The sequence below is a fragment of the Notolepis coatsorum genome (assembly GCF_963971535.1).
Source record: "Notolepis coatsorum genome assembly, chromosome: 8".
NCBI classification, from domain to species: Eukaryota; Metazoa; Chordata; class Actinopteri; order Aulopiformes; family Paralepididae; genus Notolepis; species Notolepis coatsorum.
This window is the reverse complement of record NC_140172.1, coordinates 129173513-129191189: the sequence shown is the minus strand read 5'-3', so window position 1 is coordinate 129191189 and position 17677 is coordinate 129173513. Positions and strand designations below refer to the sequence as shown.

At 41.0% G+C, this 17677-nt stretch overlaps 2 protein-coding genes across 2 annotated transcripts in view; both read left to right on the top strand.

Annotated features, from left to right (window-relative positions):
* The window catches only part of LOC311233267 (F-BAR and double SH3 domains protein 2-like), a 124031-nt gene extending 120703 nt beyond the window's left edge, over window positions 1–3328 (top strand). The window contains exon 20 of the mRNA XM_084320206.1: window positions 1154–3328. Within this exon, the coding sequence (XP_084176332.1) occupies window positions 1154–1237 (84 nt within the window). The 3' untranslated portion in view covers window positions 1238–3328. The remainder of the gene's footprint in view (window positions 1–1153) is intronic.
* A 1269-nt stretch (window positions 3329–4597) lies between these two features.
* Window positions 4598–17677, top strand: part of rsf1b.1 (remodeling and spacing factor 1b, tandem duplicate 1) — a gene marked incomplete at its 5' end in the record, with an annotated part of 38464 nt that continues 25384 nt past the window's right edge. Inside the window, 3 exons of the mRNA XM_084320295.1 lie at window positions 4598–4751; window positions 11604–11695; window positions 13641–13733. Coding sequence (XP_084176421.1) covers window positions 4598–4751; window positions 11604–11695; window positions 13641–13733 — 339 coding nt within the window. The remainder of the gene's footprint in view (window positions 4752–11603; window positions 11696–13640; window positions 13734–17677) is intronic.

Below are 17677 nucleotides of genomic sequence, written 5' to 3'. Positions count from 1 at the left end.
GATAAACGAATTCCATATAAATCTATAGTTCATTAACGATGCAGCAGCTGATACTGTATACACACATACACGTCGCGCGTGCTACAGCGCGAAAGCGATTTGCGACTCCACATGATGATATTAATAATAAATGAACACTTGATTCACATCAATTTGTGTGAATGAGTGAGTGTTATAGTATTTCATTTTCTACCTGTTCTCATTATACCCCCCACACAAAATCCAAAGAATAATTAGCTGACATTATCAGTGCGCTCTCGAAATTATAATATGGTTATATATATCTCGTTGCACACATCTTACATGATAAAGCGTCTGCTGAATAATTCAGTTTTGAATGAATGAAAACTTTATTTAACAGATTGCAGAATGTGTACAATACAGTGCGGCTCAATACACACAATTGTTAAGGGGATGCAGACCAGAGAAAGACGTTTGTCTCCCCCCATTTTCTATGACATACACAACATCATGACATTTATGGCATAGGGACATACAGGTATATAGTACTGTTACCTTTGTGACATATACAATATGCAAATATACAGTACTGTTACCCATAGATCCTAACAGACAATATATACTGTATATAGTTCTGTTTTGCCTCAATATACAGTATATATATATATAATATATATTGATGCAAAACAGAATTATTCAGCAGTGTGTGTGCATGCGCGCGCTGCGGTGGGCAGGAGTGCGCAACAAGATGATATAAATATGGTATATTAATAGTCTATTCCACTATAGCAGGTATATAGTGTGCTGTGTGACGACAATACATTTGAATCTAATCTAATTTTGCACACTGCATTATAATGAGCTGGACAGGTGTGTGGGAACGTGAACGCGATATCTGCCGTGCGAGACTAGACTAGCAGGCTGTCGTCAAATCTGAAGTGTCCGCCTTTTTTACTCCTCCCCCGGCTGCAATCGTCTACTCTAGTCTACTTTCGAGGCGAGCCGAAATCAATCTCAAACACGCCTAAGGACACAGAACAGAGCAAGCAAGCAAACACTGTGGGGGAGGGTCGTCACACTATCTTCTTGTCTCTCTCTGGAGAAGACGATAAGCTAATTTACCAAAATGTTGGCGTGTTCCTTTAAGTTCTGTGGTTAAGACACGCCCCTGTTTCCACCGCTTTGTCTCCAGGTCCGCGCTGCTCCGCCGCCCCCCAAGCAGCACCCTCGAGGGCAGGTGAAGAGGCGAGAAGAGGTGGAGATCACACTGGTGTAGAACATCGTCACCCTGGCGGCGGCAGCGGCTCTCAGTCCAAACCTGACCGGGACCTGGTGGATCCAGGCTCCTCCTTGACCCTCAAGAGAACGGAGGCCTCCGACACACCCCCCCCTGAAGGCATCATGGCAGCGGGAGTACCCCCCCTCCCCCCACTCCACAGCGTGGCAAAGCCAGGACAAAGCCACGGGTTTTGTCTCAGTCCCTCTCTACACACAGTACTGTGCAGCAGCTAGTAGGGCTCCACCAGTGTGGTGTTGAGGAAACACACTATCGTGCCTTTGTTTCTAATTCACTTCTCCAGTTCGTTTCCTTTCCTGTTTTGTTTGTTCTTCTCTCTCTCTGTCTCGGATGTTGCTCTTCTTTCTTTCTCTTTGTTCTTTCTCTTCATTCTACTGCCTTCTCGCTTGTGTCGTCTATTGTTAATGTTCCTTTCTGTTATCTCTCTTTACACCTACACGAGTTGAGAGTTGAACTGCCGGGAGTAGAGCGCGGAAGGAGACCCGTCTCAAACCCCACCCTCTTTTCTTGATCCTCCAATCGCGACCGTCTATTCCCTTGGATGAGCGAAGAGGAGCAGTGGTTGCGACTGGAGGGTTGAGAAAAGAGAGCGGGGTTTGACGTGAGGTCAATTGGATTACTATGCAACAAAGTTATGCTAAGGGTAGGGGGCGGGGGGTGACATGCGGGGGCGCCGGGGTACATAAGAGTATCGCAGCATTTTGGTCAAAATGCAGATTCAGCCCAAAACCAAATGTCTGGTTGTCTTCATTCATCAGGAACATTTCATTATGGTAGAGGCTGGTCCTCTCATGACTAAAACACCAGCAACTGGACAAAAAAAAGTTACATAAAGGGAAAAGTGGCAATTTTTTAGTAGGGGTTATTTCAGTATGGAGAATCTCCTACTTTAGAAAGATGTCTGAGTCACATTGTGAGATCAGAACAAAAAAAAAAGTCCCGATCACTTTTGAATTTTCTTTTTAACAATTCCCCCCCCCCCCCCCCCCCCATCATGTTCTTGTTAAGTTCTCTTTGCAAAGTACGCAAAGAAGTGTCTAAACATTGGGGGGGGATAACTGTTTAGTAGCCTACGTATGAGTAAATATAGTCTTTCTTTGTTCTGTCGTGTCGTAATAAGGATCTAGCTACGTCATTATTAATACTAATCTAGGCTTAAAACTAGCCAATAATGGTCGCTGGTGAGAATGCCTGTTCAGTCAAGAGGTAAGAGAGAGTTTTGCAGTTCACAATAAAGAACATTGAGGCATCGTGCGGTGGTATGGAACGTCACATTGTGGCAGTGCAGGAGGACCAGACATGCCTTGAACTTTTAAGGATGAAAACAACCTGAGCTGCTAGCTACCCATATGAAAATTATACTGACTGAAATGTTGAAGCACTTTCTTTAGGTCTTCTTTTTATTCCCTTTTCAGTATTGCTGGTTGGTCTTTTTTTTGTGGATGCTACATTGTTTGCAAAATGTTGTTGTTTGACATTTGTTGACCAACTGTATTTGTTATGAGTATTTTTCTCTATTTTTTTTTTAAACTGCTTTTGAATTATTTAGCCTTAAATAGCCGTCGTAGTGTCTTTGGTCGAGATGGAGGAATGATCTTTCGTCATATCATTTTTGAAATATTCAATAGTTTACAGAGAGCTTGGAGATGGATATCTGTACAGACGATGGTGCGTGATTTTTAGAATTAGTTTACCTATTGAAAACGTTAAATTTGATTATAGGAAAAGAGATATCTGTCAGCCACGTTGCTGTGTTCTCGTTGATCTCCCTGAGATCTGAATGTCATCAAACTTATTTTTGAAGTTTACATTTTCCCTGTTTATATAAAAAAAAATGTTGTAAGTAAAAACTCTGTGGTCTTTTCCCAATAGAGAAGTTGATTGTTGACATGCTACTGGTCCTGGTTCCATTCCCTAACCTCGGACCCTCTCTTAAGTGAAACTGAAATTCAGTTAGGAAATTGCCCACCTTTTCCACAACGTTGCCTCTGCTGACATTGTGGAGCATCACAATTATATTCCAGTGGATGTTAAACTGTATTTATTGTGTTCAAATAAATGTGAAATAAAATTAGCTAAAATAAAACACTAACATTAATTCTGTTTTAATGAAATGTCATATTCATCCAATTCGTGTTTGGTTGTAATTCACCTTTGTGTGTGTGTGTGTGTGTGTGTGTGTGTGAGAGAGAGGAAACTCAAGACCCAGCGTTGAGTGCCACCTCATGGTCTCAAAGGTTTCTTGTTCCATGCCAATTTAAAACAAAATGTTATACAGATTACATTTTGGGTCAATTTCTGGACTCATATGGTGGGCATTTTACCTGTAACCTAAACCAGACCTTACAACAGACATTAAAATATATATTACACGTAGGGCTATATAAATGGATAAGGTTTGGTTTTAGTCAACTTGAATACAAGTTGTGCATTTCCTGGGTTCGAATCCCACCTCCCAAGATGACTGAAGCTCGGAGGGAGAGGTCAAAGGGGGCAGACTGTAGCAGAGTTGGCCAGGAGAGAAAAATACGTTTTTACCAGTGACGTTATGCTTTCAGGCCCACCCAAAAAAATTCCTAAACACAAAAACTGTGAAAAACTGTGTAAAAAAATAACGGTCTAAACTCCACAGTTCAATGTTTTCAGAAACTGTTTTCTAACATGTAACTTTATGCGTTTATAAACTATCCGAATTATCTTTACTCAGTTATATGATGATGACAGGCCTACTGTGTGAAGCCCAAATCTGATTCATATTCATCACGTGGTGCAGATGAATAATTACAGTTGAGCTGATTGAAAATGACAACACGACAGCGTGCAGCAGATCATGTTTATATAGATACTGGTGATAATTCCCCCCGCGCCACGCGCATACATAGACCACCGCAACACTTCCGGTATTTTGACCTCATGGGAGAAGCGGAAAGGGGGTGAAGGGAGTGCGTGAATGAACGTTGATTAGAGCCTTGATGACGTAAGTGGTTGTCGTGGCTACCACTTATGTCGAGCTCTAATCAACTCATTCAAGCACTCACTCCCCCCTCCCCTCATGTAACGTTTGTTTACATTCGTAAATTGACTCGTTCTCTTTTTTCTTTTTTACCGCAAAGACCGAGTAGGGTATTTCTGCAGAGCCGCAAGCCCAACCGAAGACCCGCCTCAAACCGAGTACACGCCCCCGAAGCCCCGCCCAGACGTTGGGCTTGCGGCTCTGCAGATATCCCCTATTGCAAAGACCTCTGGGCCACTATTTTCTCCTGTGACGCGTTGGCTGGTGGGCCCCCATTGGTCCTCACGGCGCTCTCTCGGTGTCTCGGTGCTCCGGTTGGAAAAAAGATGGCTGCTCCGGCGGCAGCGGCGGGTTCCCCCCCCGGTTTGTGCCCAAGTTACGCCGTGATCTGCTCTTTCCTGGAGCGGTACGGAGCCTTGCTGGGTCTGCCGGAGCTGACGTTCCCCCAGCTGGAGAGATGTCTCCAGGATACCTCCTCAGGTAACGAGCTGGAGGAGAGACAGACTACACCAGTGGGTTAACGGCAGTGCTAGCGGGGCTAGCTAGCTAGCTAGTTGTGTTATTGTGTGGTTTTCCAACATTGTTGTTCATTTGAACGGCGTTTATCGCGAACCCAGGCGTGTAATTCGAAGTACAAATCACGCACACGCGTCGTCTTGTGCTTTCCCAAGTGTCATCCGACCGAATTGCGTGAGGTTTTTGAGAGTTAAGATGTTCTAAATTGTGCATATCCCCCCCTCCCCAAGCAGCCTTTATGTGACTCGCTTTAATACATTACAGACACAGAAAGAAATGTGCGTGTGTTTGGAATATAGTTAGGATCGCGATGATGATCTGATAATGAATTCAATGAAAACCTTGGGACTTCACATAATGTAGTCCAGTGGGATAATAATACTCGCAGTGAGCATGAAAGTGTGCACTTTATTTACAGTTACACAATATTTTGGCTTGGTGGTTCGCTGTTGCCAATGTACGCATGCGCACACACACAGTAAGACTTCCAGAATGGAGCAGCCTGCAATCACTGCATCGCGTTTAAACCTTCTCGATTCAAATTAATTGGCGGAATTTGGTCGCCTTGCACGTGTTTATCCATGATCCGTTTGCATTGTTTCATTCTATTAAACGTGCTTTCTTTCAACGGCATTGTTTTCGGTGGCCATCTTGAACAAATAGGGCCATCAGTGCAGAGACCACGGTCTATTATAGGGCCAGTGTGTGAATTGTAATTGTTTTGTTGCACAAATCATTACAAAAAGTTACCTCACTCCAAATTGCTCTACCAAATACAATGGAGTAATATTATCATCATAACATTGTTATTGTTATTATAAAGCTAGATTTCATCCACACCATTTTGAGTCCTCGTATTAAGGCATAATAGGAGGGAGGCAAAATGATGATAATAACAATAATAAACATGAACTGTTAACAAATAGTCTACAATTAAAATACAGCAACCCTACAGAGTCCGGATCCGGTCCATTTATTTTAATGAACAGTATAGACTTGGACCGTCACTTTGGGGACATTGGACAAAAATGATTGAGATATTATAATACATCTTTCTCCATTAGCGAGAGTTAATGTGTCAATAATGCAGTAACTCAAGTAACTTTTCTCACACGTTAGATATCAGATTTAATTATCTGGGGAAATTCTGCGATACCGATATTCTATTTTAGCTTTGTATCGGACCGATATCCCATACCAGTGTTGGTGCATCTCTAGTTCTCTCCCATTGAATGTGTGTGTTGACAGGTGGATCTTTTGGGTTAACACTAAAAGATTGGAAGTCTTTGCTTCCACACACAACCTCACAGTCATCATTATGGTATAAAGTAGAAACCTTGACCCTTGTTGTAAATCTTTGCTATTTTAGCAATTTCTCCCTCTCAACACGAGCTGAAGCTACTGTTGTTGGAACTACCACTGTGAAGGAAGGGTGCGCTGCATTTACAACACAAGACAAAATGAGAGCAACACAGCATGCGTTTTATCTCGATTGTCTTGTTTTCATGAACATGGAAAGACAAAATCGTAATTGAAATTCAATTAAACGCACAGCCCTTGTAAGAGTAACCCACCAACATGCCAAGAGGCATCTGTAGCAACGCGTAGCACTAGCAACCATCTAACTCCCAACCCACTTCCCAAGCCCTGTATGCATGGCATACCGATTGCGTTTCGACAGCTGTAATTATTTAGGATGGGTGTGTGTGTCTGTGTATGGCCGAAGGGGAAGAGAGATGGGGGAGACAGACTAGCTTAACTTATCATTACACAGAGTGAGTTTTGTAACTTTGGCATGCTCTTCTTACAAACCACAAAGTTAGTTTTGCAACTTTGGCATGCTCTTCAAATTATCTTTTGAGATGTAACTCGAGGTGAAGGTAAATTAATCCATGCTGCTTCACGGAGCTTCTGACTTTCCATGCATCTCTCTTACCCCCACAGAGTGTTGTTTGGCTGTCTCTACTTGTTATTCTGAACGTTTTTAACCAATCTGATGATGTTGTGGGCGGGGCATAGAGTCAGACTGCCTTAACACTTTGCCGCCCAAGCACGAGTTAACTCGTGTTTCGATTCCACCCGTTGAGGACCAGAGCCACGAGTTAACTTGTGGCAAGTTGTTATTGTTTTATTCCATATTAATAAACGGATCAAGGTCCCCGATCGGCTCTGCAGATTTACCCCCCAGATTTAAATCGGTGACATGCAATACCGGCCAGATCCTCTTAGGGGCGCCATCGCTCCACTGCAGTATCATTGAGGCCGAATGGGAAATATATTTTTTTTACTGTCTGGGGCGTTTCATATGAGCCTCGATCCCAGCCGAACATACTCCATCTTTGATCACGTTACCGAACGCAGATTTCAGCCTGGAATAATGGGATTTATGATCAGCCAATGGCCATATCGATCTACCAGATTCCGATGACTAATGACGAAATGCTGCCGGCGATCACATGGGCTGACGGTAGGATACTATTCCCCCAAATTACAGCTGGATTGGACATTGTTGTAACACGCAAGTGATCGATCAGTGAAAATGGCTACTTGAACGCACACTATATTGCTAATCAATAATACTGATCGGCGTCCCCCGCCGCCCCCATTTCATCCATAGATGCTCTGTAATAGTCCGGATGCTACGCAGTACCGGCAAACCTTTATGTTATAATACCCCGGTGCACGGTATTTGACGGTATGACTCTCATTTTCATCAGCGGGGGGGGGGGGGGGGGGGGGGTTACGTGTTACCAAGTAAACAAATCATCGTCAGCTCTCAGAATGGTAGTCCCGCACCGGTAGAAGCCTGCACCGTTTTAGCGTTAGCATCTAGCCTATAGCCATGGCAGACTATTTGATTCCTTAAGGGCTAGAAATTGCCTGGGTTTTGGTCATATGCTCCCGAAATGCTCCCGTTGTTTGGCTACTTCTATGTGCAGTGAAAACTACTCGAATGCTTTATAACCTAGTCATTGATTTAGTTCAGGGTAATCTAAGATTAGCCGCAGAGCTAACGCTACTTAACGTGAGCTAACGCTAGTTATTCAAGCTCAGTAGCTCACAGAGAGAGATAAACAGCTGACAGCGGATAGTACAGGATGGTACAAATACAATAAAAAGGCGGGTGGGGGCTGTTGTGTAAACCTTGTACTCTTTAGTTCACATATAATAAGAGATGGATTGCTCCACAACAACACTGCTCTCGTCACAACGCTTTACGGTATTTTCACAGCACTGTTGCAACATTACCGTAAAACGTGAACACCGTTGTGACCCACTCGCTCCACTAGAGCGGTCTCGCCCTCTGCTGGCGCGTGTGTGCACTACACTCAGTGTGTGCACTACACTCAAAACTCTGTTTCACTGTTATAGAAACTGAAGCGCATCTGTGATTTTGACGGTGACGGACGGTATTGAAAATCAATACCGTAGGTATTTCTAAATACCCTGGTATACCTTAATACCGTCATACCGCCCAAGTCTACTACGCAGTTTGTTTTATTTCATTCGTATATATACAACAGAAATGGCGTTTGATATAACGTGACTAGCCTTTAGCCTCATATCTAGCTCCCCAGAAAAAAGACAAGGCGAAAACTGCGATAAACCTTATATTCACGGCGCTATAAAATGACAACCAACCGATGGATTTTTATTTTCTTTAAGCCATTATGAAGGCACGGTTTATGCACTCAAGTGACAATGAGAATGGACAGATAGCAATACTATAAAGTATATATATAGCTGTTAGAAAGTACATCGGTTTGTTGACAAAGCTCGGTCCTCTGGACTATAAATCGCCGCGGGACTCTGGTCGCCAAAGTGTTAAGAGAGTGGTGTCTGCGTCAGCCAATAAAAATGCAGAATATCAGTATATATATATATATAGATTTATTCTTACCATATATATATATATATATATATATATACACCTGTCTGTACATACCTTCACATAATCCTTTTACATATCTGTAGATACTATATCTAGGCTATATCGTACATATCCCTACCTAATCTTACTAGTTATGCTGCTGGTCAGTATGACTACCACCATACTGTCGTTATACCTGTATCACTCACCGTACATATTGGTATTGGGCAATTCCAGCGTTATGGATGTTACATTCAGATAGAACATTGGAAACTTAACTTAACATTGACAAGGCATCGATTTGAATTGGAAGTATAATTTACACATTTTAGTTACACTTATTGAGATAAAGATGAGCCTGCAGTAAGAAATGTTTTGACCTTTTGGATTTTGAGATAGGTGACAAAATACACAGCGTTATGGATGTTGACAAGCTTTTCGGACTCACTGAACACATGATGAAAACTCTGTGAATATCTTTTTCAAAGAATAACATGTTTACTATCACTTTGTAGGGAAGGCTTTGAGGTACCCAAAAAGCACATTCTGGAAAACCTGGCATTTCCTCAAGGAATGAATCACAAAGTGCCGTTATGGATGTTACATTTTTGCGTTATTGATGTTACATGTCTGAAATAGACAAAAAACACTAGAATGTTTGATTATGACATCATACTGTGACATCACAAATGTTTTAGAATGTTTGATTATGACATCACAAATGTTCTATTATGACATCATACTGTGACATCACAAAAACCACAAAAAAATCAGTCACTTCTGAAAATAAATCTTTTTGTTTTTGGAAAATAGCTCTTTATTTGATTAACATAAAAAAGTGTTTTCTATACAGAGAACAGCAATATTAATATCGGTTAAATCAGAAAATGAGTTTTGGAGCAATTCCATGAAAAAGAAAGTTATAAAAAAATCAAGTCCTATTCACTCTGCCTGGACTGGTTCAGATAAATGGTATCTCCCTCTGTTATCCATGTGAGGATTGAGGTGTTCACGAATCTGATCAAAACTGACCCAGGACTTGTCCTCTTTGGTTGGAAGTGCAGCTGTAAGCCTCCATAAGGGACATGGACATGTGGCATTTCTGAACCCTCTACTTGACTCCTTCTCTTATGGTCACTGCATCCTTCATTCCTGGGGCCTGTCTTGAAATGTCGTCCCTGGAATAATACTCATTTACTTTCTGTTTGGTTTCATTTGGGGTTTCTGTGTTTTTTGGGGCGTCTTAAAGATATCATAATTTCATCACAATATGATCCCGATAAGATTAAGATGTCATAATACCATAATATTCAATTATCGCCCAGCCCTATCCAGAGGCATCTTCCTGTATTTTTTTTCAAAATCATCTGTTGCTTGCTATCCATATTTATGATGTAATCATGAATGATGTGTCTTGTCTCTAACTACACACAATCAAGACCCCTCTCTGCTCTACATCTTCTGGCCACCTCAGACCCACTCCTATCTGAGTTCCGGGGGGTCATCAAAGAGAAGCCGCCTATTCTCAGTCCTTGCTCCACGATGGTGGAACGAACTTCCTACCCCAGTCAGGACAGCTAAAAACTGCCTAATTTTCTAAAAACAACCGGGTTATTCTATCAATATCTGTTATGAAAAAAAAAATATATATATATATATATATATATATATATATATATATATATATATATATATTATATATACTAACCTACTGTCTTTTACTTTATGCACTCTGCTACTAAGGAATCTACCATGCCTATATTACTACTAGGGGTGTAACGGTACACCAAAACCACGGTACATACCTCAGTTTTGAAGTCACGGTTTGGTACAGGTTTTCGGTACAGTGGGGGAAAGTTCCACTCAGGGGTGATGTAGTGTGCAGTAACTAATTGTACTTGTAAGGCTGTCAGCGAATATTCTATATTGAAATTAATAATAGACTTGTAAAAAAAAAAAAAATTAAAAATATTATTATTATTATATTCGATTTTGAAAAAAACAGCCCCCGGTGGGCGGTCGTTAGTGGTTAACATACCGTTGTATTTGTTCGGTACGGATACGTGTACCTTTACACCCCTAATTACTACCTACTAGGCATTATGTCTTTTCTAATATGCGCTCAAGACCGGCATAGTGCTCAAGTTCAACACTGTTTGACAAACAATGTTACTTACCCTTAGCTGCTAGATTTGTACCCTTCCTGCTGACCTGTTGTACAGAACTTGTAAGTCGCTTTGGATAAAAGTGTCAGCTAAATGACTAAATGTAACATAAAATGTCTTGCCAACCAATAAGGGTGCCACAACTCATTGACCATGGTTTTAAGTGAATGATAATCACCCACTAGTTGATTCCAGTCAGCTGTTGTATTGCCAACCAATTATGTCTTAAATGGATGATATATTCAGGTCTATAGTGGGTGATCAAAAGTTTAGAAGGATTGGTGCAAAGGTTTCTGGCAATAACATTTGTGGCTTTGAAATGTTTATCGCGATATTGGTCTTATTTACATACACTTACAGACTAGGGATGCTCGATATTGGCTTTTTTACCGATACCGATATTGTCCAACTCTTCATTTCCGATACCGATATCAACCGATACCGATATATGCAGGGTCCCCCCCCCCCCAAAATGAATCATTTCAGGTAATTAACATTACATATCTCTTGTTGTGGAATTAACACAACAGTATGCATACTTTTGACAATAAAAAAATCAGAATGTGTTCTTACTTGCCTGGGTAAATAAAGGTTAAATAAAAGAAATAAAGATTTTTTTTTTTTTTTTTTTTTTTTTTAAACCGATACCGATCGTTTCCGATATCACATTTTAATGCCAATATCGGACATCCCTATTACAGACCCTTTGTCATGGCTTGCAGTTGTGTTATTGTTTTAAAGGTTATCTAACCATTGCACTTCTTCCCTAACTTTCCTCAGTTCCCAAGCTGCTGGTGGACATCCACGTCAAGCTGCTGAGGAAGATCGGGAAGTCGGTGTTGGCAGACAGATGGGAGAAGCACCTCGTGAAGGTAAACGCTCTTTAAGTGACTGAGAACTGAAGTGTTGCAAAAGATGCCACAGACAGGTGTTGTTTTGACATCTGTAGCTGTACATGTGCAACATTTAATTGAAATGAAAGGGGCACTTTACTTTTGATTTTTATTTTGTACACAATCTCACACACATCCAAAAACAAATCCAAATCCATGTGTTGTATTAATTACAGCTCCATGAATTGATGTAGATGTAAAAAAAAAATTGTCTGCCCAACACAATCACCACGCACGTGGATATTTTAATCAATGGTTCATAACGTGCACGTGTAATCGAAATGATGTCGTCAGGTGCAGTGCACCAGGGGGCTCTGAGAGTCACACACAGCTAGTGGCAGGCAGAGAGCCTTGCTACTACTAGCCGAGTGATGAATGAAAATGTATCTGTTTCACCTAACAACACTATTGCTCCATGATCATAGCCATCCATCTCTAAAGCTAACCACTATTTGTAAAAGCCACAACCACGTTACCATAATAATGTAAATCATTGTGTCGTTGTACATATTGTAATGTGTATACACCGTTAGAAGCTAACGTAGCTTAGCTTGGTAGCTATTGTGCTAACAACATACCCCGACATCTAGCTTGTTGTGATTTAAAATGGTTCTCTCCTCTTTGTATACCTTTGTCCTCACAAGTATTCTGCCAGGGAACTTATGGACACGACAATAGTAGTAGTTATAAGGTGTTTGATCATTGTGTCGTTGTACATATTGTGTATACACCGTTAGAAGCTAACGTAGCTTAGCTTGGTAGCTATTGTGCTAACAACATACAGCTTGTAACGTTAGTGGTACACGATAGCTATGAGCTAACTAACGTGTCCATAAGTTCCCTGGCAGAATACTTGTGAGGACAAATGTATACAAAGAGAAGAGAACCATTTTAAATCTGGCTTTTATGCCGGTGCCGGCTAACGAGCTAGACGCCAGGGTATGTTGTTAGCACAATAGTAGCCCACTCGGTGCATCACAGTCACTGACTGTGATGCACCGAGTGGGCTACTATAGATCAACATGCAGCGACGTGTAGCTTGCATGATGCGTGTGCAGTGCTTTGCCACACAGGTCTGAGAAGAGGACCTGCACATGATTTTACTCGTTCCCCAAACTCCTCTACATGCCCCGATCTAAAATGGTTCACGACAGTAGACATAATGCTAACGTTAGCCAGCGCCATATATCCAGTAGTACTATGACCCGGACGGGCATACGGCATACGTTTCCTGACGTGACGTCACAGCCCTACTAGCGTCTGATAAGCTTTTAGATTTGCTCGTGCATGTTATTCGTGCGTGGACCTTTTTAACTCTTTCTGAGTGGCATTTCCGGCGTCAAATGGAAATAAATAAATAATTAAATTAGATACCAATGATGTAAACTACCCATAATTGCAGAGTAGGGTTTAACCTGCAAGTTGGCCTTTAAGCTTTAGCCATCATAACATTAGGGTTTCACCATTTCAGTGTTCAAAGTAATTTTAAATTGTTAAGAGAGAAGTTTGAAGAAAATCCAGATTCAATATTGTATTAGTTAGTCTCTTCATCGACACAGCCTCACACGCCCCTTGCATATCCGATATTCCCTATCAGGATTTATAATTTTGTTGACATAAATAAAATGTCAAAATCAATTATGTTAATGTGGGGGGCCATTCATTGATTACTACATGCAATTCAAGGCCACTTAGACTCACATTCAAGTATACCGAATATGAAGGTATACCGTCATGGATGCATGCAAATGTACAGATATTTACTATACGATGTATATATATAAATATTGTATAAAAAATAAAAGTGTATATATATACAGTTTATTTGTGTATATATTATATAAATATATATACTGAATATTTTTAAGTAAAAAAAATAGTCCTTTATTTTTAATGTCTTAATTGCATTGTGTCTTGTTTACAGATATGCCAAGAATTCAACGCTACTTGGGCGTGGGAGCTCGAAGAAAAAGGATACAAGGACATGACGATGGAGTGCAAGGCGGGAATCCTTAAAGTATGTCTTTTATTTTGTTTGTTGAGAGTAGGCACTCCACCTGCCTCAACTTCTTATTAATTTAGTTAAAGAGAGATAGGAAAGAAGTTTAAAATAAACAGCCATAAAAAATGGACCAATCTCAAAGCACAGTGTTAAACGGTATCTTAACTCATTCCCCGCCAACAACGTTTATATACGTTATTGGGCGCCATCCTTTGAACGCCAACCACGTATATATACGTTATTTGATCGTTTTTCCTTTTTTTCTATATTTGTATTCATTATTCATCCGGGGACCTCTGTGTTACCATAGGGAATGAGTCTGAGATTGCCAAAGTGCAATACCGGCCGCATCCAGCTAGACGGCGGTATCGAGCACCCTTTGAAACCTTGTATCTTGGCCTGTGCAACGGTCAAATGTCACCGGGCTCACTTTTCTTTGTCGGGTGAATGGAGCGGTTATAACGATCGGATTTTGAGACGCGCCAAATGCTCCCGATGCATGATGTGTGGTGGATTATGTTGGCGACACGATCGACACCAATACTGGGACTCGCGATCAGATAATTGGAATATTCTTTTTGGGGTACATCCTAGTGAAGGTAAGGGCTATATGATATCAATCCTGCGTTGATCCAACCATGTCTTCACATTCACCCCGATCGCAACATATGTGTGTAACGTTACTCCACAACGTATGATGTTGGTGACGATCAAAGCATCAAAAAATGACCCCCCCCCCCCCCCCGCCCCCTTTCATTCATTCATGATTAAACATAATACCTATGATATAGATTTGATTTGGGAATAATAGCGTGTACAGGCAAGAAACGGCAATGTTTATAGTAGAATTGACGTATAAGCCTGTTACTCAGCCTTTCGGGAATTACCCCAGACCACGCTATAACGATACTTATATTCACCACAGTATAACACAGGAACGTATGGATGGAAACATTTATTATTTTTCACATATTGAACGATAGATGGGTGATGTCAAATGGGCCATAGTATTGTATCCATAGCTATAATATAGAATATAGTTATAGCTCTACAAACAAGGTGACGCACTCCTATCTTTTAAAGTGTGGCAGTGCTAGAACGGGGCCCTGTCTAATCCCCGGCAGTCAATGAGTTAAGTTTAAGAGCTTGTAACTAGGGATGCACCGAAAGTTTTCGGCCGAAAATGGCAAAAAATGGCCTTTCGGCTTTTGGCCGAAAGAGTTTTTTCACCGAAAATATATCACCGAAACAGAAACAACCTAACAACCTTGCGTGTTGTTGTGATGATGTCGCGCTGTCGGGAGTCGCGCTGCCCCTATGTAAACTCTGCGCGCAACGCGTCCAACAAATGCGTCCCCAACATGCTTCCATATCCTCATTCACTATTATGCCTGTCGCGGTAGGAGTGATCTAATATGCATATCATTCGCGTGTTGTTGTGATGATGTCGCGCTGTCGGGAGTCGCGCCGCCTCCATGTAAACTCTGCGCGCAACGCGTCCAACAAATGCGTCTTCAACATGCCTTTACATCCCCATTCACCATATGCCTGTTGCGGTTAATCACTGAGTGATCTATAATATGCATATTATTCAGAGCGAGAGGGGGGGGGGGATTGTGTTTCTCACATTGACGCTGTCTGTCTGTCGCGCGTCTACTGTGCCGAGTCAAGCGAGCACATTCAGCTGGGGACTAGAAAGGTGCGCTCAGTAGAGCACAGATGTCCGCAGAGAAAATATGGAATTAATGTACTGTATGCATTCGGAAGTGCTGAATAAATGTTTTATGGACCCATAATAGTGATTATTTATTATTTAAGTTAAGTTTTGCCATAATCATATATTTTTCCATAATCATAATGTTCCACAACATTGGTAAAAAAAAATCTATTCTATGAATCATTTTCGACCTTTCGGTTTTCAGCCAACTGTTTTCTATTTTCGGTATCGGTTTCGGCCAAGAATTTCCCATTCGGTGCATCCCTACTTGTAACTCAAAACTCTCGAAACATTGAACAAAAATGTATCTTGATAGGTTTTAGGAAAATGTTTACCTTTGCAGACTTTCAAACTAAAAGTAACAATCTGTAGAATGCCTCATCTCAAACTTTCTTAAAGATAAAATATGTACTATGTATATATTTACTATATCTGTGTACTTTTGGTGATTTATAGGGTGCACCACATATTTATATCTGTACCGCTGCTTTCCAGAGAATACTGATGCTACTGATCATTTAGATTATTTACTTCTGCTGTATCTTCTCTAGAATCACACATGATTGATCTGTTTCAATTACCACTCCCTGAAACCGTTCAGCGCTTTGTACTTGATATGCCTTATTAACACATTAACTGCCACGGAGTTTGCCCGTCTCATACCACTCTAAGCCTATGGAGATGTTTACCTTCTTTGCAGGGCTATAACTTTTTAAATTGTATTGCTAAATTGACATTACTATGGCCCATTCAACATCGATTATCTATCGTTCAGGATGTAGGAACGTTATACTTTTTCATTCATAGATTCATATGAAAATACCGTCTAGAATATAAATATGTTTTTATCGTTTTCTGCAGTAATTCCTAGAACGTGAGTTATAGGCATAAACGCATATATAGATTATCAACTGCCCTTTGTTGCCAATACACGCTATATACAAAATTTCAACTGTACATGATCCTAAACGTTATGACTGATCATGCGCGGATGAACGGGGGGGAGGGGGTCGTTTATAATTCCGTGATCGTCAGTAAATGCTTTATGTAGTATGGGTGATATATTGATCAGAGCAGTTTGCATTAATAATAATAAACAATCACGCTGAAAATGCCGTCGGCGTCCTCTTACGTTCGCCGATGAGACTGGAGGAAAAAGATCCCACTTATTTGACGTGGATCGCCTAGATCCATTTCCGGTTTGTATAATAATAATAAACGTCCAAATCATATCAATTCTTGAGTTATGGCAGCGATCCATATGTACGGACGTGTGTCTAGAGTCCCGCAACAATATGTGAGTGCCGGACGCATTTCCCCGGTACACGGAGATCACCAGAGATCCATTTCTGGTTGTAACTCGCCCGATCACTACCAGGCGGCAGTATTGAAGCGTTGCAGAGTTGTGCAGGCTCCCACTGTATCAGCCGAGGCTGGGTGAGGGCATTCTGAATACCATGGCGAAAAAATTAAATATGATCTCAATAACGTCGTACGCCGTGGCAGAATTAGCATGACCTTGAAACACGTTGTACAACGTTTTTGGCGCAGGATGTGTTCATGCTTTTAGTGTTAACTCTTATTGTTTTTAACTCGTATAGATTTGAACTCGTATCACCCTGTTCTGGGCAAGTGTGCTTGAAGATTCCTTCTACATGACACAGATTCAGTTTAGTGTTTATATCTTCAAAAGCACCTTACAGCCTAATTGGAGTCTACTGAGCGCTTGGCACTGCCCTCTATTTGCTAAAAATGTACAGGGAATGCTGGTTCTATTAATGATTATGTTAATAAAAAAAAGCTGAATTAAAAAATGTACATATAATAAATCAGGGGTGGCCAACCAGTCAGAGACTAAGAGCCACAAAAATTACTGTGGTACCACAAAGAGCCACACCATATACCAGCGTTTCTCAACCTTTTTTTCAGTCACGGCACCCTTCATGTGTTTATAGGTCTCACCCTCTGGCCTCTGAAGTTGCTAATGTCTTTTTTATTTGGGCCTCACAGGGTTAAAAGTACCCTGTGAGACCCACGGTTGCAAAATTACAAAATCACTTTTAGCCATTTAAAAAAAGAGTGCTTATTTAAAAAATGTTAAAGGGGAACTATTTTACTATTTCTTTCACTATTTGGGCACTTTTACACAATTCCTGTGAGTCTATGGAACACCTAGGTTTTTTTCAAATGGTGAGGTAAGTACCACGTCCTTCCTTCCTCTAGATTTAACGTACGGTTTGTA